At 34.6% G+C, this 22,150-nt stretch overlaps 1 protein-coding gene across 5 annotated transcripts in view; it reads right to left on the reverse strand.

Moving 5' to 3' along the window:
* GULP1 (GULP PTB domain containing engulfment adaptor 1) overlaps positions 1 to 22,150 on the reverse strand; it is a gene marked incomplete at both ends in the record, with an annotated part of 101,950 nt that overhangs the window by 74,303 nt on the left and 5,497 nt on the right. For all 5 annotated transcript variants that reach the window (XM_080689114.1, XM_080689113.1, XM_080689112.1 and 2 more), the window contains one exon: positions 18,930 to 18,991. In XM_080689114.1, coding sequence (XP_080545240.1) covers positions 18,930 to 18,991 — 62 coding nt within the window. The remainder of the gene's footprint in view (positions 1 to 18,929; positions 18,992 to 22,150) is intronic.

The following is a 22,150-nucleotide window of genomic DNA, read 5'->3' on the forward strand; positions in this document are numbered from 1 at the left end:
TTTTAAAAAAGGAAACATGGCCTTAGAAATCTTGGTGCACATGGGAAGGAACATAAAGACTGTTCAAGATTTGCAAAGAAGAATAAAGAAGATGGGAATACTTGTTCTCTTCTGTTTTGACAACTTTTTCATGAAGAAATTGCTAGGAACTCATATCAGCAGGATCCTCTTGATTAAGAGCCATCTAATTCTACAGAACATATTTTTTCAGAAAGACCAAGGGTCAGTGATTACTTTGCTCCCTTGACCAAATTTCTTTTTTACCTGACACGTACAGAAATATCTTCAACAGAAGATATTTTCTGCTTACATAAAAACAAAAGGGCTTAGAGTTTTCATAACTGGTGGCTTGCTAAGGTAACTAGAAACCATGCTCTAATATCATATTATCTGAGTTTGAGCATGATAGTGGTAATTTACCTCTGCAATTTCTGAAAAGATGTTAATTTCTCTAAGCCTCATTTTTCTTATTTATAAATGGGGTGGTCATAGTAGCAACCAATATATATATATATATACCATTGTTCTAACTACAGCACTTATATGATTTCCATGAGAATAAACAGAGAATACGTGCCTAACAAATTACAAGTAGACAAAAGTGCTAGTAGAATTATTATTTCTGATAAAGTAGAATTATAACTGATGAGTCAGCACAGACCATTGATCAGCCAATATGACAGTGCTCAACTTAATAGAACATAGAAAGCTTGAGGATATGAATTCAGAAACAGAGAAGCTGGGAAAGACAAAGGTTTCTACTGAGGACGTGGGAAGGGTAAAGGGAAGAGATACAAGGGGATTATGAAGACAAACTGCTGTGGAAGTTTGATTCTATGAAAACTTGTTAACCATAAAGAGACATCAGAAAACCTTGATGGAGATGTCTAGTCTATGTATACATATCAAAGAATAGCTTAAGAGAGGCATTTCTCTTCCATGGAAAAGTTACTCCTTATTTTAGCAAAATCAACTTTTTATGAGGCTTTTTTCCCTCAATGATTTATTTATCTAGGTGTGACAAGTACAATTAATTGTTCTGTTCCTCAAATCTATTTATTCTCCTAAATCATCACATTTGTATAACCTTGATACTTATTAACACTGCACAGCTGGGAAATAGGAATAGAGAGAATTAAACTAACACTCCTCAAGGTTGCTGCTTATTATTAGCTTCCTATAAAGGTTTCTAGGGAATGAGGTAGACACTATTGATTAATACAGACTTTGTGCATTTTATTTGCTATGTGCTTTGTGTTCTAGAGTACAAAGAAAATATCTTTATCTTTCACAGTGCTTCTCAAGAACTGCAGCCAAGATGCAACTTCCTAGGCATTAATTCCTTGGATTAAGAGTTTGAGGGAAATGCTTCCAATGACATTATATACATATGTAAGAATACCAATGCCAATCTTAATCTCTTGTATGGGGAAAGGGGAGTGGGGAGGGAGCCAGGGGAAAATGCACCAAATCCTGTGTGCATTTTGTCACATCGGTATCATTATAAACTATATTATGATCTAAAATATAGGTTTCTAAATTAAGGTTGCATCAATATATATTTTTTAAATCTGTGTAAATAATAATAAAAAGGGTATCTTTATATATGCTTGAAAATATGTAAAAGTTAATTACTTCATTTTCCTTTACTCTTAGGTTTCTGACACTAAAAAAAAGGTACAGAGAAGAATTACATGTCAAATAGGTTAAAATCTAAAAGTATTATCTGCGGGGGCCAGGCTTCAACTTTTACATGGTGTGACTTCAGACATAATTCATGCACTTTGAGACTGTATTTTCTTTTATAAAATAGTGTAACGTTATTTCTGACTATCTCGGTGAAATGTAAAGGCACAAATATAACAGTGATACTTGGCAGACAAGGCAGTTTGCAAAGTTAGTGAGACTACTACTCTAAATGACATAGACATTTTATGGCTAATAGGAAATGGCTTTCTGATGCTTTTTTAGACATTTTATCACTAGACAAGATGAGGTACATATAATATTGATGATGCTTGCTATTTATTACTTGAAAGAAAATGACTTAGCATTCAGAAAAACATCTAATTTTGTGTTTTATTCATGTTTTAAAAGGATTTCTTATGCTAAAGACTTTTTTAACCAACACAAGACAGTTACATTTAAAAGCTGGTACTGATTGTCCCTGGGTCTATAAGAAATACCAGATTTAGAGTTCTTATGCATATGTGCATTTTATGTGTATATGTATGTTTGTATGTATTTGTGTATATATATTCATGTGTCATATATGTATATATATGTATATATGTGTGTGTGTGTGTGTGTGTGTGTGTGTGTAGACACACATGAATTTAACTTCAATAAATTGTAACTTCAGACATCAATTAAAAGTCTCGGGTAAAGAATAAATTGGAACAGAAAGAAGAGAATGTCTCATTGATTCCATATGGCAGGAAGAAGCCATTATGAAATTCTCACTGCAAGCTCTTTCTCCACAGGAAGCCAAGATCACACCTGATCTTCCACAAGTGCCTTTTTTAATAGAGAAAACATCCTTTTCTTTGAGGGTATTGAAAGTCGAAAAGAGTAGGCTGTTCTAAAAGAAGTGCAAAACATCAAACAGGCAAAAATTCTTCGTTTTTCTATTTATAATATATTACTGACAGAAATCGTTGGCGCTCTTAAAATTAGTCTTTTAGTTGTTTAGTGTTTACTTCATGGTCACAAAATACTGCGCCTTGCATTTTGGGCTCTTAATGATTTCTTGAATAGCTCCAACTCAAATATTCCTCAGAATCTAAAGTTCAATCCCTACAACTAAGAAATATCTCTGATTCAGTATCTCATTATTCCCTATCTCAAGTTCCAGTGTGTAACAATAGCTCCATCACCTAGAAATGAAACTAAGGAGCCTGGCATGATAGTGCATGCTTGTAATCCCAGCATTCGGGAGGCTGAGACCAGAGGACTCAGCTACTTAGTGAGGCCCTCTGCAACTTAGTGAGACCCTGTTTCAAAATAAAAAATAAAAAATAGGGCAGGGGCTGTAGCTCAGAGGTCAAATGCCCCTGGGTTCCATCCCAGACACACACACACACAAAATGAAACTAAGGTATTATATTATTTTACAAATATACACTAAATTCCAGCCACACTGAACTATTGGACCTTGTAAAATGGGTCATGTTTAGATATATCCGGGATGTTATACACCCCATTATCTCTAATTATAATGGTTCCTTCACCTCTCTCACTAAGATAATTTCTACTGGTTCTTTATCTCCACTCAGAAATCTGTCTCCACCCTTCCCATGGCTGTTGGTCAGTGTATGCCAAGATGCCAAGATATATAAGGTAGTATTGCATCACCGGGATACTTGAAACTTTTATTTGTTGACCATAATAAAAGGCACGGTCTTCTGAAACCAAATATCGTCGCACATGTGTTGCTGGTTCATAATCGGGAGATGACTCTTTTGTGACCAACAAAGAACCTTAAAGATGGGTGTTTGGAAGCTTCTCGGGGTTCTGATGTTTTGTGTATTTCTTCCTTTTGAAAGATATTTTCTTGGCATTTATTAAAGATATGTATGAGATCCAACAGATCTTGCATGTTTTCAATCATCCAACTTTGTATAATTTTTATAGTGGGTATCTTCCAGGAGGCTCGGGATCAGGTACTCTAAGTGCTTTTCTATTTATATCCTGGCATCTAGCATATGCTGAGGAAAAGTAAACATTCATGTCTTGTTGATCAGTTATTCTGGAATTACTTACTTGTCTCTCAGAAGCAAGGTAAAAGATGATTAAAGATTATTTATGTCCTAAAAATGTCAAACACAGCTGGGTATGTTGGTGCATGTGTGTAATCCAGTACTTGGGTGACTGAGACAGGATGATCACAGATTAAAAGCCAATCTCTGCAATTTATAGAGACTCTCAGCAAACTAGTGAGACACTGTCTCAAAAAGAAAAAAGAAAAAGAAAAAGAAAAGGTGTGGGTATAGTTCAGTGTTAGAAGGCCCCTGGGTTCAATCCTTTCTATCAAAACAAAAAGTAAACAAATAAAAAAAACTTCACCATAGATGCAATTACAAATATCATTAGGAAGTAAAACAGAAAATAAGTTTATTTAAATGTATAATATACTATTAGGTTTTTGTTATCATTTGTTTTTTGTTTTAATTTGGGGAGAGAGAGAGAGAGAGAGAGAGAGAGAGAGAGAGAGAGAGAGAGAGAGAGAGAGAGAGAGAATTGAGATTGACCCTAGGGGCATTCTACCTCTGAGCTATATTATTCTACTTTGGAAGTTGCAAGCAGGGTCTCTCTAAGTTGATGAAAGCCTCACTAAGCTGCTGAGGCTGGCTTTGAACCTGTGATCCTCCTGTCTCAGTCTCCCAAGTACTATATGCATTACAGATATGCACCACCACACCTGGCTTTAAAAGTATTTCCATTTTCTATTAGTGGTCATTGAAAGAGGCACTGCACCTATTCACTAAATCAATATCCTATTGTTCATATTGTTCATATCACCTGTATAATAGTATGTGTGTTTGCATTCTTTGTGATTTTTTAATATACTGGAAAGCATAAAGGACAATATTTATGAAATAAGATACAAAAATAATTTGCTAGTAACTTAGAAAAATCCCAGCTAAAGTTGTGCAAGTATCTCATTTTTTTTTTTTTTTTTTTTTTTTTTTGGTGGTACTGGAGGTAGAACTTATGGGTGTTCGATCTCTGAGCTATACCCCCTATTTTTTATTCTTTATTTTGAAACAGGTCTTACTAAGTTACAGATACCTTCACTAAGTAGCTGGGGCTATCTGCAAACTGCAATCCTCCAGTCTCAGCCTCCCGAATGCTGGGATTGCAAGTGTGCTCCACCATGCCTGGCTTCTCTTTCTCCAGTTTATTTACTTTTCCAAAAAAAGAGCGATAACACATAGATTATGATATCTGACTTACTCCTCTATCCTGCCATTGCCACCCTCACACAAAAACATAAAATTATTTCTAGAATTCTTTCCATTGCTTAAAATAATTTGAGATTTTTCTCACTATTTCTAGACACCTTTTTCCACTAAGAAAATGTACACATTTTAGTCCTCTTTACTTAGCATTTTAATATTGAGTATAGAAATTCTAGTAGATTTCTCCATATAATTAAAAAAATATTATGAATGTATTAAGTCAAAGTGAATTTTCACACTGGTAATTAAATAAAGACATTTTACTCAACCCAAGCAAAAAACTGTTTCCTAATAAGATAGAAGTTAAATATTACAAAATATAAAACAATATGCTATGAATTTCTGATATCTTTAACATGGAAGTTATCTTCAGGCCTGTTATACAATACTATTCTTATACTTGTTCAATTTAGTGTTTTAGCATTTAAGGTAATAATTCTAGACACATCTTAATAATTAAGTTTATGAACATGCTTCTCCTATATTGCTTGAGCACATTTAGTCTTGCTCATTCCCCCCAGTAGCTCCCATTGTATGCTTTTTTTGTCTGAATACTTGCAAATGGAAATAGCTTCTTTGCTGCTTGTAAGACTTGCTTTGTTTTTATCCATTATCTTTGCAAACGTTGGTGTGAGCGAACTGGGAGCAACACCATTCTAATGAGCAATAAAAACAGGCATGTATCCAAGAAGGCGATGTGGCTATCCTTGGAAATGAATACAACTCCGAGAAGGCTAGAAATCTAGCTTTAATTATGTAGGATTAAAACTAGAGGTCAGCCAACAGGAGGCCGAGCCTCTTCCTTGCCTGCTTTACTGGCCAGGGTACTGTTTCTTATCTGAACCTGCAGAGTTTGAGTTGGGCTGACTTAAGCTTCTCTGAATTTAAATCTCCTAGGAAGTAATTAGCCATTGATGCCATGCCTATCCTCATCAGGAAGCTCTTCTGTCATAGATAAAATCTGCCTGGCAGACAAGGCAGGGAGAAAGGGAGATTGTGCAAGTCTATTCAATTTTGTTCTACTATGTCATAACATTGAATCTTGAGATGGTCACGTTATTAAAATATGCAAAGAATCAGGAATTCTCATAATGGATGTGCTGTGTTCTAAAAAAAAAAAACCCATCTGTAGTTGTAGTTAGTTGATTGAAACTATGGAAACGTTTTTCCATAGCAACAACATATATTAAAAATCTTTGTTAAATCTAGGTATAATTGAAGGAGAGAAAAGAGAAAAACGCGTACTAAAGATTGTATAGATGTGATCATATGTAAATGCTCTAAGAACAATTTTCTTTTTTTTTGTACAGGAGCATTCGACTTTCAAGCTATATTCCCAGCCCCTACCCCCACTTTAAAAATTTGAAACACATCTCAGGAAGCTGTTGAGGCTGACTTTGAACTTGCAATCCTCTTGTTTCAGCCTCACAAGTCCTGGTATTACAGGTGTGCACAACTATGCCTAGCCTCCACAGATTTTATAGATGTGAAAACTGAGTTTAATACTAGGTTTGCCATTAAGTTGTAAAGTCAGCTTTCAAAGTTTTTTGAGACCTTTAAGCCCATGCTCTTCTGATTCCAGCACATAGTCTTGTCAGATCTAAAATTGTTGGTTCTGTTAGTCTTTAACTACCAGATGTATTTATTTGGGTAAGTGAGTTTTTATTGTACTTTAAAAATATAGGGCTAATTTTCTTCCCACTTCTCCTCTTGAACAGTCTTGAGAATGGAGCCGAGGACTTTCATTTTCTGGTTCGAAGGCATTAGAGACTTTTGCTGAAACTTATATTACTTTGGAACCAGTAAAGCTAGATAATGCATGTTGGTGACCTGGGAAGGCTCAGAGGGGACTATGTAGTTACAGCACGGGTTCTACGCACAAAACTGCAATGTGTGAACAGTCTGGTACGGTGTGAGTTCCATGGTATTTCTTCAGGTAGATCCAGCAACCAACCATATTACCAGGGTAATCACCGAAAGTTATTAGTCACAAGGTTAGGGACAAAGGCTTAATGAAAAACAAAATCTGGCCTAACTTTCCAGAACCCTGTGGTCTAGTGAGAGTATAATTACTGGCAATTTATAGTACACTGTTAGAAAAATTAGGATAGGATGTTTAAGCACAGGACACACCCAGACTCCTTAAGTTGGAGATTTAGTTGGGGGGAGTGATATGTAGTTTTCTAGGAGGAAAGAATTAAGTTAACTGGTAGGACGTTGAGATTTTGCAAGGGGTGCAGTGTAGCCTATGCACATGCAAGGCTGGTGGGGATTTAAGTCTTGGGTGAGTGAGATCAGTGCAAGGCCCCAAGTAGACCGAGAGTGAAAAAGATGACAAGAGAGAGCAAACCCTGGAAAAATAAGGAACATATAAAAAAAAGAGGAGTCTGGGGAAATAGAAGAGAACAAATCCAAGGCCACCTTGAGGACAAAGGATGAATCATGGGAAAATGAATGGATTTTTAGCTGGGGGTTGGGGGGTGGGAAGGAAAATGATTGGATTTTTACCATAAAATGAATATTCTTGTCTTAGAACAGGATAAGAACTGAGAAGAAGGAGAGATGTATCTGAGGTGCAGCCTTTTGCACTGGCCCCTGTGGGAGAGATGAGGGTGGTCTGTAGCAGCCCATGGCAGCTAGTGGACTTGGGCCAGTGTGTGAAATGTCATCATGCTACGTGCAAGATAAATATCGACATCCTAAGCATTTGTACATTTGCGTAGCCTTTTGACAAAAAGGTATACCTTTTGAATGTATTTATGTAAGATTTCTGAAAAAATAGCGGTCTGTGAGAGATCGGGAGAAGAAATCTATTGTTTTATCAGACACTTCAAGAGGCAGAGGTCTGTACCAGCTACATAATAGCAGCTTTGTAGAGAAGCTGATGAGTCCAAAAGATGTTCAGAAAAACAAAAAGCTTTTTTTTTTTTGTATTGGAGATTGAACCCAGAGGCATTGAGTCTCCAAGTTATAACCCCATCCCTGTCTTATTTCTTATTTTGAAATAAGTCCTGACTAAGTTGCTGGAGCTGGCTCCAAATCTGCAATCCTGTCTCAGCCTCTCAAGTGCTATGATTATGGGAGTGTGCCACTACACCTAGCTAAGCCTTGATATTTGATTAATTGTGGATTGTGAGTAAGAAGAACAGTGCACAAAGATGCTACTCGTGGTAGAGAGTTTTACGTATGATATTTCTGTCCACAAAGTATTTCTCCCTTCTTCCAGCAAAAGTCTGGTTTTTCCTTTAGAAAAAGTCTGGTTTTTCCTACCTCTCCTCTACCATCAGTCCACACAGTCTAGGAATGTGCCGCATTACAGGGCCTGTGCCAGTGAGTACACAGAGATTGGTCTGGGAAGGGTGCATGATCCACCTTTTCAAGTTATGACCAGTGAGATTCTACTCAGAAAAGGATGTCTGAGTTTTTAGAGAAGTAGGTCGAATATCCGACACCACCCAGGGCCATACTGCAGCCTAAGAGCTGAAGCAACTTAAGGAACCCTGAGGTGAAGAGGTTATCTTGATAATGAGCCCTAAACCAAGCTGCCCTAGAAACAATCCTCCCCTTGAGACTTCCTTTTATGTCACCCAGCACACTCGTTTTCTTGTTTAAGACAGAATTAGTCAAGTATTGTCACTCAAAACCGAGCACTCCCAGTGGCATCTCTGGGTATGACGAAAAAAACTGGAAGAGGATAAAGTCACAGAAGAATATCACAAGCCTGATCAGGGTGTGTTTATATGTGATACTAAGGTCTTGAAGAAGCAGTGTGTCTGCAGGTCAAATACACAACTCTATAGTTAGGAAAAATATCTGCAGAAAAGTCATTAAGAGATGAGTGGTGAATTAAGTCATGGATGTGAGATTCACTAAGGGTAATAAGAAAAAAAAAATGAACAGAACCAAGGGTAGACCCCAGAGCAACAGCGATACTTAGGGGAATAAGCACAGCCACCAGCAAAAGCAACCAAGAAGTAGCCAAAGAGAATTACAAAGAGAGCAGTGAGACTGCAGTGGGATTATTGTACAATGAAAAGGGAAATTATCTGCATTAAAAAAGGTACCCTGTTGGGAAACTCCTTCATGTACAGAATGTACATTAGCAAACATGTCAAAGTCAACCACTAAGCCAAACATGAGAAAGGGGGGATGGAGTGGGAACTGGGGAAAGGCTGAATGAGTGATGTGTACATATATGCCTCTACCATATTCTATTCCATAAAGATGTATTACTACAATACACCAATTTAAAAAGCTACCTTGCATTACCAGGAATCAGAATATAATGGGGCAATCAACACTGAAATGTATTCATTATGTTAAAAGAATTTAGGAAGAAAATATCAGGTACCCATACAGAAGAAGTAAGGTACCTTCTAGGGGAGGGAGATAAAGGGGTGAACTAGGACGTGTTCTCTGCTAGAGAATGAGGAAAATTCCATAGAAGCAGCTAATGTTCTGAGAAAAAGAAAGATCCAAGCAGAAAGATTACCAGCAGACATTATCAAAAGTGAACCGTCTGCGAGGCATAGTGGCATACACTTGTAATCCCAGCATTTGGGAGGCAGAGACCAGAGGATCATAGTTTGAGAACAATCTCAGCTACTTAGAGAGGCCCTTCGCAACTCAGTGAGACCCTGTTTCAAAAATAAAAGACTAAATAAAAATAGATCTGGAGGTGTAGCTCAGAAGTACAATGCCCCTGGGTTCTGTGCCCAGTACCTAAAAAAATAAAAACTAAAAAAGTGAACCATCCCATAAAGTGTTGGAGTTATTGGTTCTTAAGAAAACAAACAAACAAACAAACAAAGAAAAAACATAATACCAAAATTAAATAATGGCCTCAGGAATGAACAGAAATGGTGAATGGACAGACAATGATCTGAATTTATTTTAATATGAAATTAAGATTAAAGTACTAACAGCATTATGATTTCAGGACAAAATGTAATTGTTATAAATACCAAGCACTAATGAAATAAGCAACAAAAGCAGGGGAGTGGAAATGTAAGGAGGCTATTCAGCTCATAGCCATATATACACCATCCTTGTGCTGTTAAAAAATCAGCCGGGCGTGGTGGCGCACGCTTGTAATCCCTGTGCTTGGGAGGCAGAGACAAGAGGATCACGCAGGTTCGAAGCCAGCCACGCGCGCTGGCTTAGGAGATCCTGTTTCCAAATAAAAATGTAAAAGTAGGTCTGGGAGGGTAGCCCGGAGGTAAAAGGGCTTCCAGGAACCCCAGTACCACCAAAAAAAAAAAAAAAAAAAAAAAAGAAAAGAAAAGAAAAAATCATAAGGACGTCACACAATGACTTTCAAGATCTTCCTCTGACCTCTTTCAGGAGCTAATATCCTATTCCAACAAAGAGATACGTATCAGAGATTTAGAAATTTTTTTGATTCACATTGTTTTCTTTTGCTTCAGTTAAATTCCAATTAAATTGAATGTTGTTTATTTTAAATAGCAGGCATGCTATAATTTTCCTTTTTAGAAATTTAATTCTTCCCATATACCTACCTATTGATCCCTAACCTAACTTTCTCTGACTATGTATAGTTTAGCTGCTCCATGGGAGATATTAGATTTATTGAGCTTGTGTATGATTAAATGAGATTATAGGTATAAAATACTTAGATTACTGGTGTAAGGATTATTTTTATAATGTTGAAAGTTGTTGTTTATGTCTGTATGTCCATTCTTGGACTTTATATCTATGCAGAGAGAGATCCCTGAAATATTGTTAACCAAGAGTTCCCACTGGATTATTTCTGCCTGACAGAATTTTGAGCATAATATCAATTTTATTATTTTGATGCTTTTCATACTATTTGGACTTTAATAATTAGCACATATCATGTTTCTGACACAAAGTTGTTATCCTTCGAAAATGCAACACATTGCAGACCAAGCAATGTAGACAATGGATGTGTCAGTGTTTTCCGATTTTAACTCCACAGTGACTTTTCTTTTTACTGCTTTGTTATCCCGTGTTCAACACAGGAGGTTTTCTGATTCTACCTGATTGGAATAAAGACTGACACTGGAGTTGACTTTTACTTTTTGGAATATGATTTTAAAAGTTTAGAAAAAAGCAAAAACTATATATACAAGATGATAAACACATTCTCAGAAACCAAAGAAATAGGCACACAGCAGGAGATTATTTTTAAATGTAAAAATATGTAAAACTGCTCTGGAGATGAAGTTTTCCATAGTTCATCAGATTACATGAAAGATAAAAATAACCAGTTTGATTTAAAATATATGTATTTATGTGTCTCTTTCCTAAGAAACGAAAGAGTATTTCCTCTAAAATGTCTCTTCAAATGTGAGAGCGCAGTGAGATGGGATCTGAGATTAGTGTATTTAAGTGAGTTTACTTCAGTTCTCTTTGGAAGAGACTTCAGATCTCTGGAGAGAGCTAGCCACATACCTTATGTCACACCACCCAAATAAAATGACAAAGAGAGAAACCAGAGGCAACTTTCCCCCAAGTCACATCCTTCTAATCAATACATTCTTCCTCTGGTACCCACAGGGAACTGGTTTCAGGACCCTCACAGATAACAAAATGCAGGGTTTCTCAGATTACTTATACAAAACGGTGTAGTATTTGCATATAATCCAAGCTCATTCTGTATAGTTGAAATTATATCTAGATTACTTACAGTCCTTAATACAATGTAAAGTGGTCTGCAAATATTTTATACTGTTTTGTTCAAAGAATAATTATTAGAAAATGTCTGTACATGTTCAGTACATTTTTTCCCCAAATATTTTGATCCGTTTAGCCAAATCTATAGGTATAGAATCTGCAAATATGGAGGGCAGACTGTATTTTAAATGAAACCATATAATCCATTAACGATGCCAATCCTGAGTTCAGACAGAAATGACTTCCAGAACCCTGATGTTTCCCACGACATTTTATCTCGTTAACAGTTCCTTTCCGTTCAATCTCATTTCTCCTTTCTTTAAAAGTGTTCATCTCTTACTAATGCTGACTTTAGTTGCTCATCAAAATCACTCCTGAAAGTATCTTGATGGAATCCTTAAGTATCGTGGACATTTTCCAAGCTTCTTTTTTTTTTCCTTAAACAGAATCCCCTCTCTTTCTTTCTGCTTGGTTTCCTGAATTTTACATTTCAAGATTTAGAGTGTTACTGTTTGACCCTTTAAATATCGAAGCATATCCTTTCTTTCTCAAAAGCATTCTTTACATATTAACCATGTTTCTTATTTCACACAGTGCCAATGACATCCATGTAAAAAAAAGATAAATATATCCAACATTTAGAAAAGTCTCCATTTATAAATAGATGGTCTTAAAGAGGTATTTAGGAACACAGATAAGAGCCGGGTGTGGTGGCGCACGCTTGTAATCCCAGCATTCAGGGGGCTGAGACCAGAGGATCGCGGTTCGCGGACAGCCTCAGCTACCTAGTGAGACCCTCTGCAACTCAGTGAGACCTGGTTTCAAAATAAAAAATAAAAAACAGGGCAGGGGGTGGAGCTCGGAGGTTGAATGCCCCTGGGTTCCACCCCCAGACCCGCAAAAAAAAAAAAAAAAAAAAAAAAAACACAGATAATGTTTAGACATTGTTATCCAGGAATTATGTGAACAGGAATATCATTAAGAAAAGCAGAAAAGAGAAAATAAAATTTGTGATAGGAATCTAGGCATTGTGGCCTCAGTGTTAAAGAGGCAACTAGATAGACCTCCTTTAGTCCGTTTACCTCACTCCTCTCAAAATCCTAGCTGGCTGCAAATGATGCCCAGAGCGCTCAGAGTACTGGTTAACAAACAAAGCCCACAGGCGATATGTGATAGACACAAAGGGCAGGAATGTACACATACTCTCCTTTGTCGTTGGGTTCATGCATGTCCCAGCTAAGTAGGTTAATCTCTTTAAAACTAAAATACATTTGCAATGGGAAAAAATGTATATTGCATAGAAGACTTGATTTCTACACCTAATTTTGCTGCTATCTTCCTGTATGAACTTAAGTATATCACTTAAATCCTCTGGCCTCAATTTATCAACAAAATGATGAAATAAGACACTGAATCCTGAAACCCTTTCAACATTAAGTTTTTGAATCTGTAACACACGCAATGTCTTTTAAAAATAAATAGAGTAATGAAGCCCACTGTGTGTGTGTGTGTGTGTGTGTGTGTGTGTGTATACAAAGCACATATATAATATGAAGTTTTAGTTTCTATTCTGTAATTTCTAGGAGCTTTGTAACACTTCTGTAGAGCATTTTTAAATGCAAAATAATAATTTATCATTGTAACCTTCAAAACTATGTTCAATAACTATTATAGTTATGTAAGAACATTTGATGTAGGGGCTAAGCATCCTCTTTAAAAGAAGCAAATGTTTTTCAAAAATTAAATTAGTTTTCTGAGTTCATCTCAAGAATGAAAAGTCAAGTAATAGTCAATGTTCATTGTCATTTATATTTCTTTATTTATTCTTGTCTTTTATGAGTCTGCCAAGTTAAAAAGATCATGATTCAACAATTTTTTTCAGTTATTACTATGTTTTACTTGTTTTTGCACTTTTGGCATAAAAATAACTTACAGCTTTCCACTATAGAGAAGGCAAGGGAAAAATAACATTTTAGATATTTCTACTTTCCTTTTAAATACATATCAGTGTTGTTTTGGCACATAAAAGAACACGTGAAATGGCTACAGATGAAGAAATATGAGTATACATAATAGGCTAATTACTTTTAATGAGAGTAAATGACAGTTAAAATTTAATTTACATACTTATTCCATTTTAAAATATTTAGAATGAATATATTATATAATATTTAGAATGAAATCATATAGATTAGCATTATTAAAGACCAATTCTAAAATCTAAGAAAAGCCTGCATACAAAGCTGAATTTCTGAAGTGGTTCCTATGGTTTGATATTAAGCTAAAAATCCACTTTGCATACATGAAGTCGATTATATGGAATGCACCTGAAATCTTTATTTATTATTTATTTTACATTTACTCTGTTGTCAGGAATCAGCAAAACTGGCAAATATTTATTTTTATTCATATTATACAACTACTCTATTGAATCATATGAATTTGGAATTCTAATCTACTTTAGATGTTTCATTAATGCATCCCATTAGTTACCAAGATGCACTTTTTGCCTAATTTACAATGATTCTGCAGAGTTCAATTTCAATTTTTTCCCTAAATCTCCCACCCTTTCTGAACATGATCGTAGATAGCATTTATTTCAAAGGCCTGGATTTTCTTCATTAAGTCATACAACAATGTTAAGATTTAATCGAATGGTAATTTATAATATATGTGCCAAAATTAATTTAGAAAGTATTTGCCAAATGACTTAGTTATATTAATATCTTTCTTTACTATGACTCATTAGGCTACATAATGTTGTAACTTTCTTTCTTCATTAACTGCTCACTTGAAAAACTCCTTAACATAGTTTTAAAAGGTTTGCATAGAGTTCCCCGTATTTCTATATTTGATTTTAAGACTAGGACAGAAACCTTGCAGGATTATGCAGTTTTTGAAAACTCAACAGTAAAGTATAGCCACAATGATGGCTTTCTTTAATGGTCAAAACATTCCCTTATATATAAATCTACCAGGTTAGCAGTATTGAGTCTCTTGTCATGCCCGCAGGAAAGGTCACTCTTTCCCCATTGACACTCTCAGGTGGACACTGCAGGTATCTTGACTGATGTCCCTGTTTCTGATGTAAACAGAAAAGATAAAATTTCTGACTTGCATTCCAAATTGTTTGGTCAGTGTTTTTCAGATAATCCAGTAAATTGTAAAGTATTCTCCAGGACAATAACTAGTGTCAACTACAAATAGCACCTTCTTAGGACAAAAGTGCTAATAAGGTCTTGATATATCAGACTGAAATTTTATATATGTAGTACATTATCATTTCATTGGTTTATTTTTTTTTAATTTGTGTTTGAAGCTAAATAAGAGTTTCAAACCTAGTGGCCAACAATCCATTTTCCATGTAGGAAGCTCTAACACCTCCAGGAAAGCACTAGCATGTAATATCATCCTTTTTAAACTTCTCTTTGGCAATCGTATTTTATTTTGTGAGATCACCTATGCAGTTGCCCAAAGCCTTCGTTTCACGTGACTGTTTTCTCTTCCCAGGGAAGTCATGCATTGTTAGTCAAGTTCCAGGTTCCTCTTTGTTTTGATTTGCTCACTTTTAGAACGTGGAACACAATAAGGAGACATTCAAGGAATGCCAGCTCTCTTTAGTGCTGCACAGTACAAAATAATGTCATCATCTCTGTAGAGCTGCATTCATAGCTATCGATCTTCTTTTGTCGGGATAGGGATTGAACCTATGGTTTCTTACACTAGGCAAGTGCTCTACCACTGAATCACATTCCTTACCCATTCTTAGATATCATACAGCTAGATTTTTCATAAAAGACCAGCTTTCTTGGGAGGTAGTAATATACTTTAGAATCAAATATTTAATAAATATTTTATATGAAACATTTTACCATTGTTCATCTGGGATATGATTATTACCATAGCAGAACAATAAAATGATTAGGATTAAAACTGAAGAGGCAGGAAAGGTGGCACATGCTTGTCATCCCAGCATTTGAAAGGCTGAGACAGGAGGATCATGGTTTGTGGACAGCCTCAGCTAGTGAGGCTCTTGCAACTCAGTGAGACCCTGTTTCAAAATAAAGAATAAAAAATAGGGCTGGTGTCTAGCTTGGAGGCAGAATGCCCCTGGGTTTCATCCCCAGAACTACACACACACACACACACACACACACACACACACACACACACACAAAAGATTAAAATTGAAGCTTGCCAGTATTTCACTAGTATAGAAAAGATACTCTCTCAACAACAGTGGGAGGAAATAAACAATACAGCAACCTCTTTGAAGGTTGAGAATTCTTTATAAAATTCTCAACTTTAATGTTCTCTGTATAGTGGCAATCAAACTAATAAGAATCTACCTTTAGATCTTGCTGACTTTTCTTTTCAGTTTATCACAGCTTTTCTCCTTCGGGTCCAGTCTACTTCAAGCTAAGATAGCTGGACTTAGTGCTTCTGCTTTCAACTTCTTACAGACAATTCCTGTTTGAAATCTCTCTCCATTCATCTGTTGATGGAGACCTAGCTTGGTTCATTTTGGCTAGGTATCCATCAACAGATGAATGGATTGCAAAATTGGGGAAATACATACAATGGAATTCTACTCAGCTATAAAGAAGAACAAAATCATGTCATTCACAAGAAGACAGAAAAACCTGAAGAATATTATATTAAGTGAAATTATCCAAGCACAGAAAGAGAAGGGACATGTTTTCTCTAATATGCTCAAGCTAGGGAGTATTAGGGATACCAGAGGGACTCCAGATAATGGAGGGAAAACCTCACCAAAGCTAGGAACGAAGGATAGAGGAGGAAGAAGGAGAGGTTTATTAATGGAAAAGCTACATTCGAATATGTGTATACATGTGAATTTAACATTGTTAACCTGAACATTCAGTATTGGGAGGGAGGGAAAAGGGGAAATGGGCATTGGGGCCACCAAGTACTGTGTGAATATATGCCATCGTCAACATTATCCATCTTATGATGTGAAAGTATAGTGCATCAATATAAAGAATTAGGAAATGAAAAAAAAATAAAATTATAAAATGTGGTTAAAAAAACCCTTGTCAATCTTGTCCCTCTCTTTCAAAACTCTATAAATTCACCAGTTTCAAAGTTTTCAGTGACCTAAAAGACCCTATAATAGCTTAAAGACACCCCCTTATCCTCCTGTTGTACTTGTTCGGAGGGCATGGCCGCTGCGTCCCTGGCACGATGCACCATCTCAGTAGGGAAAGCCCCCTCCCTAATTACTCCAGTCTGCAACTCCCACGCAGTCATATCTCGCTTCCTCATTTTCTCATGCGGGCTCCTGCTCTCCAAGATCTTCCCTGACCACACTATGTAAAATAGCACCCTGTTTCCCACTCCCTCCAATTCTAATATCCTGAGATACTGCTCTATTTCTCTCCAGAACAATTGGTATGGCCTGGAAAAATATGATTAGATATAATGTTATATGGGCGCAGGGTAGGATCTGGAAAGACACACACCAACTGCTGTGCTCAAGTATGCTTCCATCACTGTGAATCTCGTTATGATGTACAATTACAAGGCACAAAAAAGCATATTAAATTTTTTGCATTATATATACTAATATACATATTAAATAATATATAGTATAGGAGCTCCACTGGAATAAAATAAATGTATGTGTAAACAAATGAGAGAATAAAACCTTTTTATTCGTTCTAAAATTTTCCATTATTCTGGCCATGTTAATATGCATATGTCAGAAATCATTGTAAGATGTTCTATTCAATGAGCACATGTGGTTAAACTTGCATGTTAATCATCTCTTCTATTAAAAATTTAACTGTTCTTATGAGCAGTTCCCCCCATTTTTAGTGTTTTGTTTAAATTAGTTAAATCTGGCGAAATCTTTGGTACTATTTAAAGAGAGGTTACCATTTAAAGTCAGTGGATTTCAAATTCTTTGGCTGCAAACCACAATTTTATGGAACGAACTGATGTTTACCATATGCATTCTGAAAATTTCTTTTACTTTTTTATTCTATTTCCTCTTAAATACCTCCCACTCATATATAAGTCACTTTAAAATAGTAGCTTTGCTGGAGTAAAATTGTTTTCTCTACAGTTAATATGAAAAAATGTCTGTAGAAGAAATGGATAATATAAACAAATTATGTTAACTAAACTTATCATGATAAATCTTGTCAATCAATTATCATGTTACCTTTACAAGGAAATTCATAAATATCGTAGTGATTTCAAGATTATTAACTTACATAGAACATATTTTAGATCACTTTCTTTGCTGTATAGTTAGCAAGAAAGTGCTAGACCTTACAAATCTCACTGCTAAGTAACAAGTCTAGACGTTGATGTTCTACATGGCCTTCTAAATGTTTCTTCCAGCTGATTCAGACATAGACCCTCTTGACGAAGGCTCCTTATTAAACACCACTGATTTTCTGCTCAATGTTCTTAAAACTTTTCTTCTGAAATAATTCCCAAGTCTATTCCTTGTATAGCTGAGTATATAGTTAGCTAATCCATAAAACCTTAACTTCTCTTATAAAAATGTTATGTTTCTATTTCTTCTGTGCTGTCTCCAGGGTTCAACAGCTTTTGACTCACTGTGTTTCCAGTCCCAACTCTAAATCACTTGTTCTTTCAAATTTTAACTCAAATTTCTCTGAAAACGATTTCCGGCTTAATGCACACGAATTACAAAATAGCACAATTTTTAAGTTAATTTTATAAACTGTATTCATTCATGTGTATAATTTTTCCAACAAAAATTAAAATTTTAAAGACACAGAGTATAGATTAAAGCTTCTACTTCTCTATTAAGACACCGCAACCTGAACAAAAATATGCACTTTTTTCTTTTTTGTTGATATTTGTGGATGACAATTACATTTATTAAAATTGCAGTTCAGTTTTCTCATCTTCATATTAGTTTTTATTTTTAGACATGGTACCACAACATTAAAATGTTTTTTTCATTAAAATGTTTTTAAGGAAAAATAAGTTGTTAGTAGTTTGTTTTCCTATAGACAATGTAATCACAAGTAATTTTAAAAAATAGCCCGAATCACTTGAAGAAAATACATGTACAAAAAATATGAGTGAAATAGAAATTTAAAGGGACATACCTAAAAAAGGGATTAATTATTTGGACAGAAAAATAACTTCCTATTCTATATATTACTTTACTAATTTATTTAGGTAATTTATTTTCAGGAATCACTTACCAGAAAATATCAATTAATAAGACATCTTTCTAGGATCAACCATAAGTATTAGTAATACTATAACAAAATAACATTAAGCAAAATCAGAGGAATTTTTTACCTTTGCATTATAAGGAATGTAATGTTTTGATAATGCTTCAGGTGTATGCATCCATGTTTTGTCTGCAAAAAAGAAAATACAGCATTAAATTATAGCCCCCCATTGTATCATATTTATGTACTAACATTTGTAGGGAGTCTCAGGTGGGTGGGATCATCTCTAATTCTGAGATTTTTTTTTTGCCAAATTAGGAAAAATTAGTCAAGAATAAAAATAATCTAGTTGAAGTATTATTATAGGGTTCCTTTTATGGTAAATGTTTCTTACTTTTCATTTAAAATATTTTAAATAAATGATGCTGAATTTTAAAAGAATATATAAAAATAACATCAGTGGGCAATGAGTAGTATCAATTGTGTAATTAAAGACAAAGACCATTCTTCCACTTTATGCTCTTTGAGTTTTAGGTTATTTTTCTTCATTCATAGAAATAATTAAAAACAATCTGCTTTTTACTAATTTTAATCATTTTTAATCAAGGTTGAAATATTCTAAAGGAACAATTTTACATTAAGCTACCAATTTCATGTGTATAAAGCTTAATAAATCAATTAGCTATATTTATTAAGAAATCAATATGCTATCACAATAATGTCTATTTCAAATTTAGAGAAACAATAAAGATGTATTATGAGAAGTTATGAATATAAATTTTCTTAAATGCACTAATGGGAAGTGTTTCTTAGATAAATCTAATACAATATTAGAAATAAAAATAATTGCAAGTTTGAAACTTACTGCATATTATTTACTTTGTTATTTATACTTGTACTATTTATATTTTCATTAAATTTTTAAACTTCATTAATATATTCCATATAATGTCCCAAATTTTTGTGTGAAATGTATGGGGAAAAAAGTTAAGGTTTATATGAAGCAAACTGATGTGTTTTTTTTTAATTGCAATTTGTTTAAGTAGAACTGTGTGTGTGTGTGTGTGTGTGTGTGTGTGTGTGTGTGTGTGTGTGTGTGAGGATTGAATCCTGAAGCATTCTACCTCTGAGCTACAATACCAGCTCTCATTTATTGTTATTCTAAGTTTTGCTAAGTTGCTAAGGTTAGCTTCAAACCTACAATCCTCCTGACTCAACCTCCGAAGTACTAATATTACAGGCATGAACCACCCACCATGCCCAGCCATAGTAAGACTTCTTAATTTTCAAAAATATTTTGTCTTTATTATTGGAGCTTTTTATTATATTCCTCGTGGGGATTTAAATAATTTTAAGTAAATATTATGAAGAGAAAACAGTTAAAGACATTTAACATAAAAAATAAATAAATACACATGGGTAAAACAAATACTGAATTACTAGAAAATATTTTCATCATTTAATGGGGATTATTTTTAGAGATAAACTAATCTAATATCATTAAAATGTGCTTTTCACACTGCTGGAATCTGAAGACACAAAAATGACAAATATTTCTGTAAACTCAATTATTTGAAGGACATTGCACTATATTTATATAAACATTTTATGGGATACAATGAAATATTCACAAGAATGTCTAAGATAAACATGAAGAACTGATAGCATTGGGCTTTTTTTTTTTTTTTTTTTTTTTTTTTTGGTACGGGGAATTGAACCCAGGGGCATTCTATCTCTTATTTACATTCTCATTCCTATTTTATTTTTTATTTTGAAAAAGTGTCTTGCTCAATTGCTGAGGGCCTCCTTAAGATGCATATGCTGTCCTGGAACCTGTTATTCTCCTGTCTCAGCCTCTCAAGTACTGCGACTGCAGGTGTGTGCCACCACACCTGGCTTTAATGAAATATTTAGAGCAGCAAAGTGCTCCCAGCTTCAAAACACAATATTTATAATGACATATGATATGTAAATTTTTATTCTTTGTATGGATTCCCATATTAGTTTTAACTTTATGATTGATAATGTATAGTACTATGATTAATTCAATAATAATTTGTACTTGGGTTTGGAATATAGTCTTACTCTGATGTATTAAAAAAGTTAAATCACAATACTGTACACCAAACAATAAAAACACCAAACATTTTATTTTATAAACCTAAAAAGATATCTATCTATCTTTCTTTCTTTCTTTCTTTCTTTCTTTCTTTCTTTCTTTCTTTCTTTCTTTCTTTTTTTTTTATTGGTGCACTGTATTCATACATCATAGTAGGATACATACTTTTGTAGACATACATGCACACTTTTCCCAGTCAGCCCTCACCCAATCCCCACCCCATTCTCTCCCTATCCCTCCCTCCCATGCTTGGCTTAGTAGTTGACATCTAGTATTATGGCAATTTATCTAAAATTAAAAATGATAATCTCCCCTAACAGTTTCATTTGTCTGATACCAAGCTTTTGATGACTTAAAGATAACATTTCAATATTTCTTTTTGCTTTCTTTCTTACCAGAGAATATTTTTTTCTATTTTTTAGGTAAAACTCTCATATATTTATATATTTATTTTTCAGAAAAAAATCTATCCTAATATGGAATATGGACTCTAGGTACCCAAAACGATCTTGAAAAAGAACAAAGCTAGAAGATATATATTTTCTGATTTCAAACCATATAAAGCTACAATAATTGAAACAGTGTAGTACTATTCTAAAGGCAGATATATAAACCATTGGAGTTAAATAAAAGCCTAGAGTTAAATTCTTGCCTATATTGTCAAGTTATTTTTGACAAGGTTTCCATGAACATTTGGTGGTGGAAATATTAATCTTTTAACTAAATATTGTTAAAAATAATAATTACATGGAAAAGAATAAAATTGGACCCTTACCTAATCCCATATACAAATATTAACTCAAAATAGATAATAGACCTAAATATAAATCTTAAGACTATAAACTTTTAGGAGAAAATCTGGGTCATTAAACCTCACAACATTGAAATTGGCAGTGATTTCTTGGTTATGATTTCAATGGCACAGGCAACAGAGGAAGAAAGAAAGAAAGAAAGAAAGAAAGAAAGAAAGAAAGAAAGAAAGAAAGAAAGAAAGAAAGGAAGGAAGGAAGGAAGGAAGATAGGGCAGGGGGTGTAGCTAGGAGGTTGAATGCTCCTGGATTCCATCCCCAGACCCACAAAAAATATAAATAAATAAAATAAAATGACAAAATCGCATGGACAGACGTGAAAAATACAGGAATTCTGAGAGGAGGGTTACTGAACTCCAGAGGTGGAGATAAGTGGATGTATCTGTTAGTCTCTGGAACAATGGACCCAGGAGGAAGAGG

Source organism: Muscardinus avellanarius (assembly GCF_963383645.1).
Source record: "Muscardinus avellanarius genome assembly, chromosome: 2".
Classification (NCBI taxonomy): Eukaryota; Metazoa; Chordata; class Mammalia; order Rodentia; family Gliridae; genus Muscardinus; species Muscardinus avellanarius.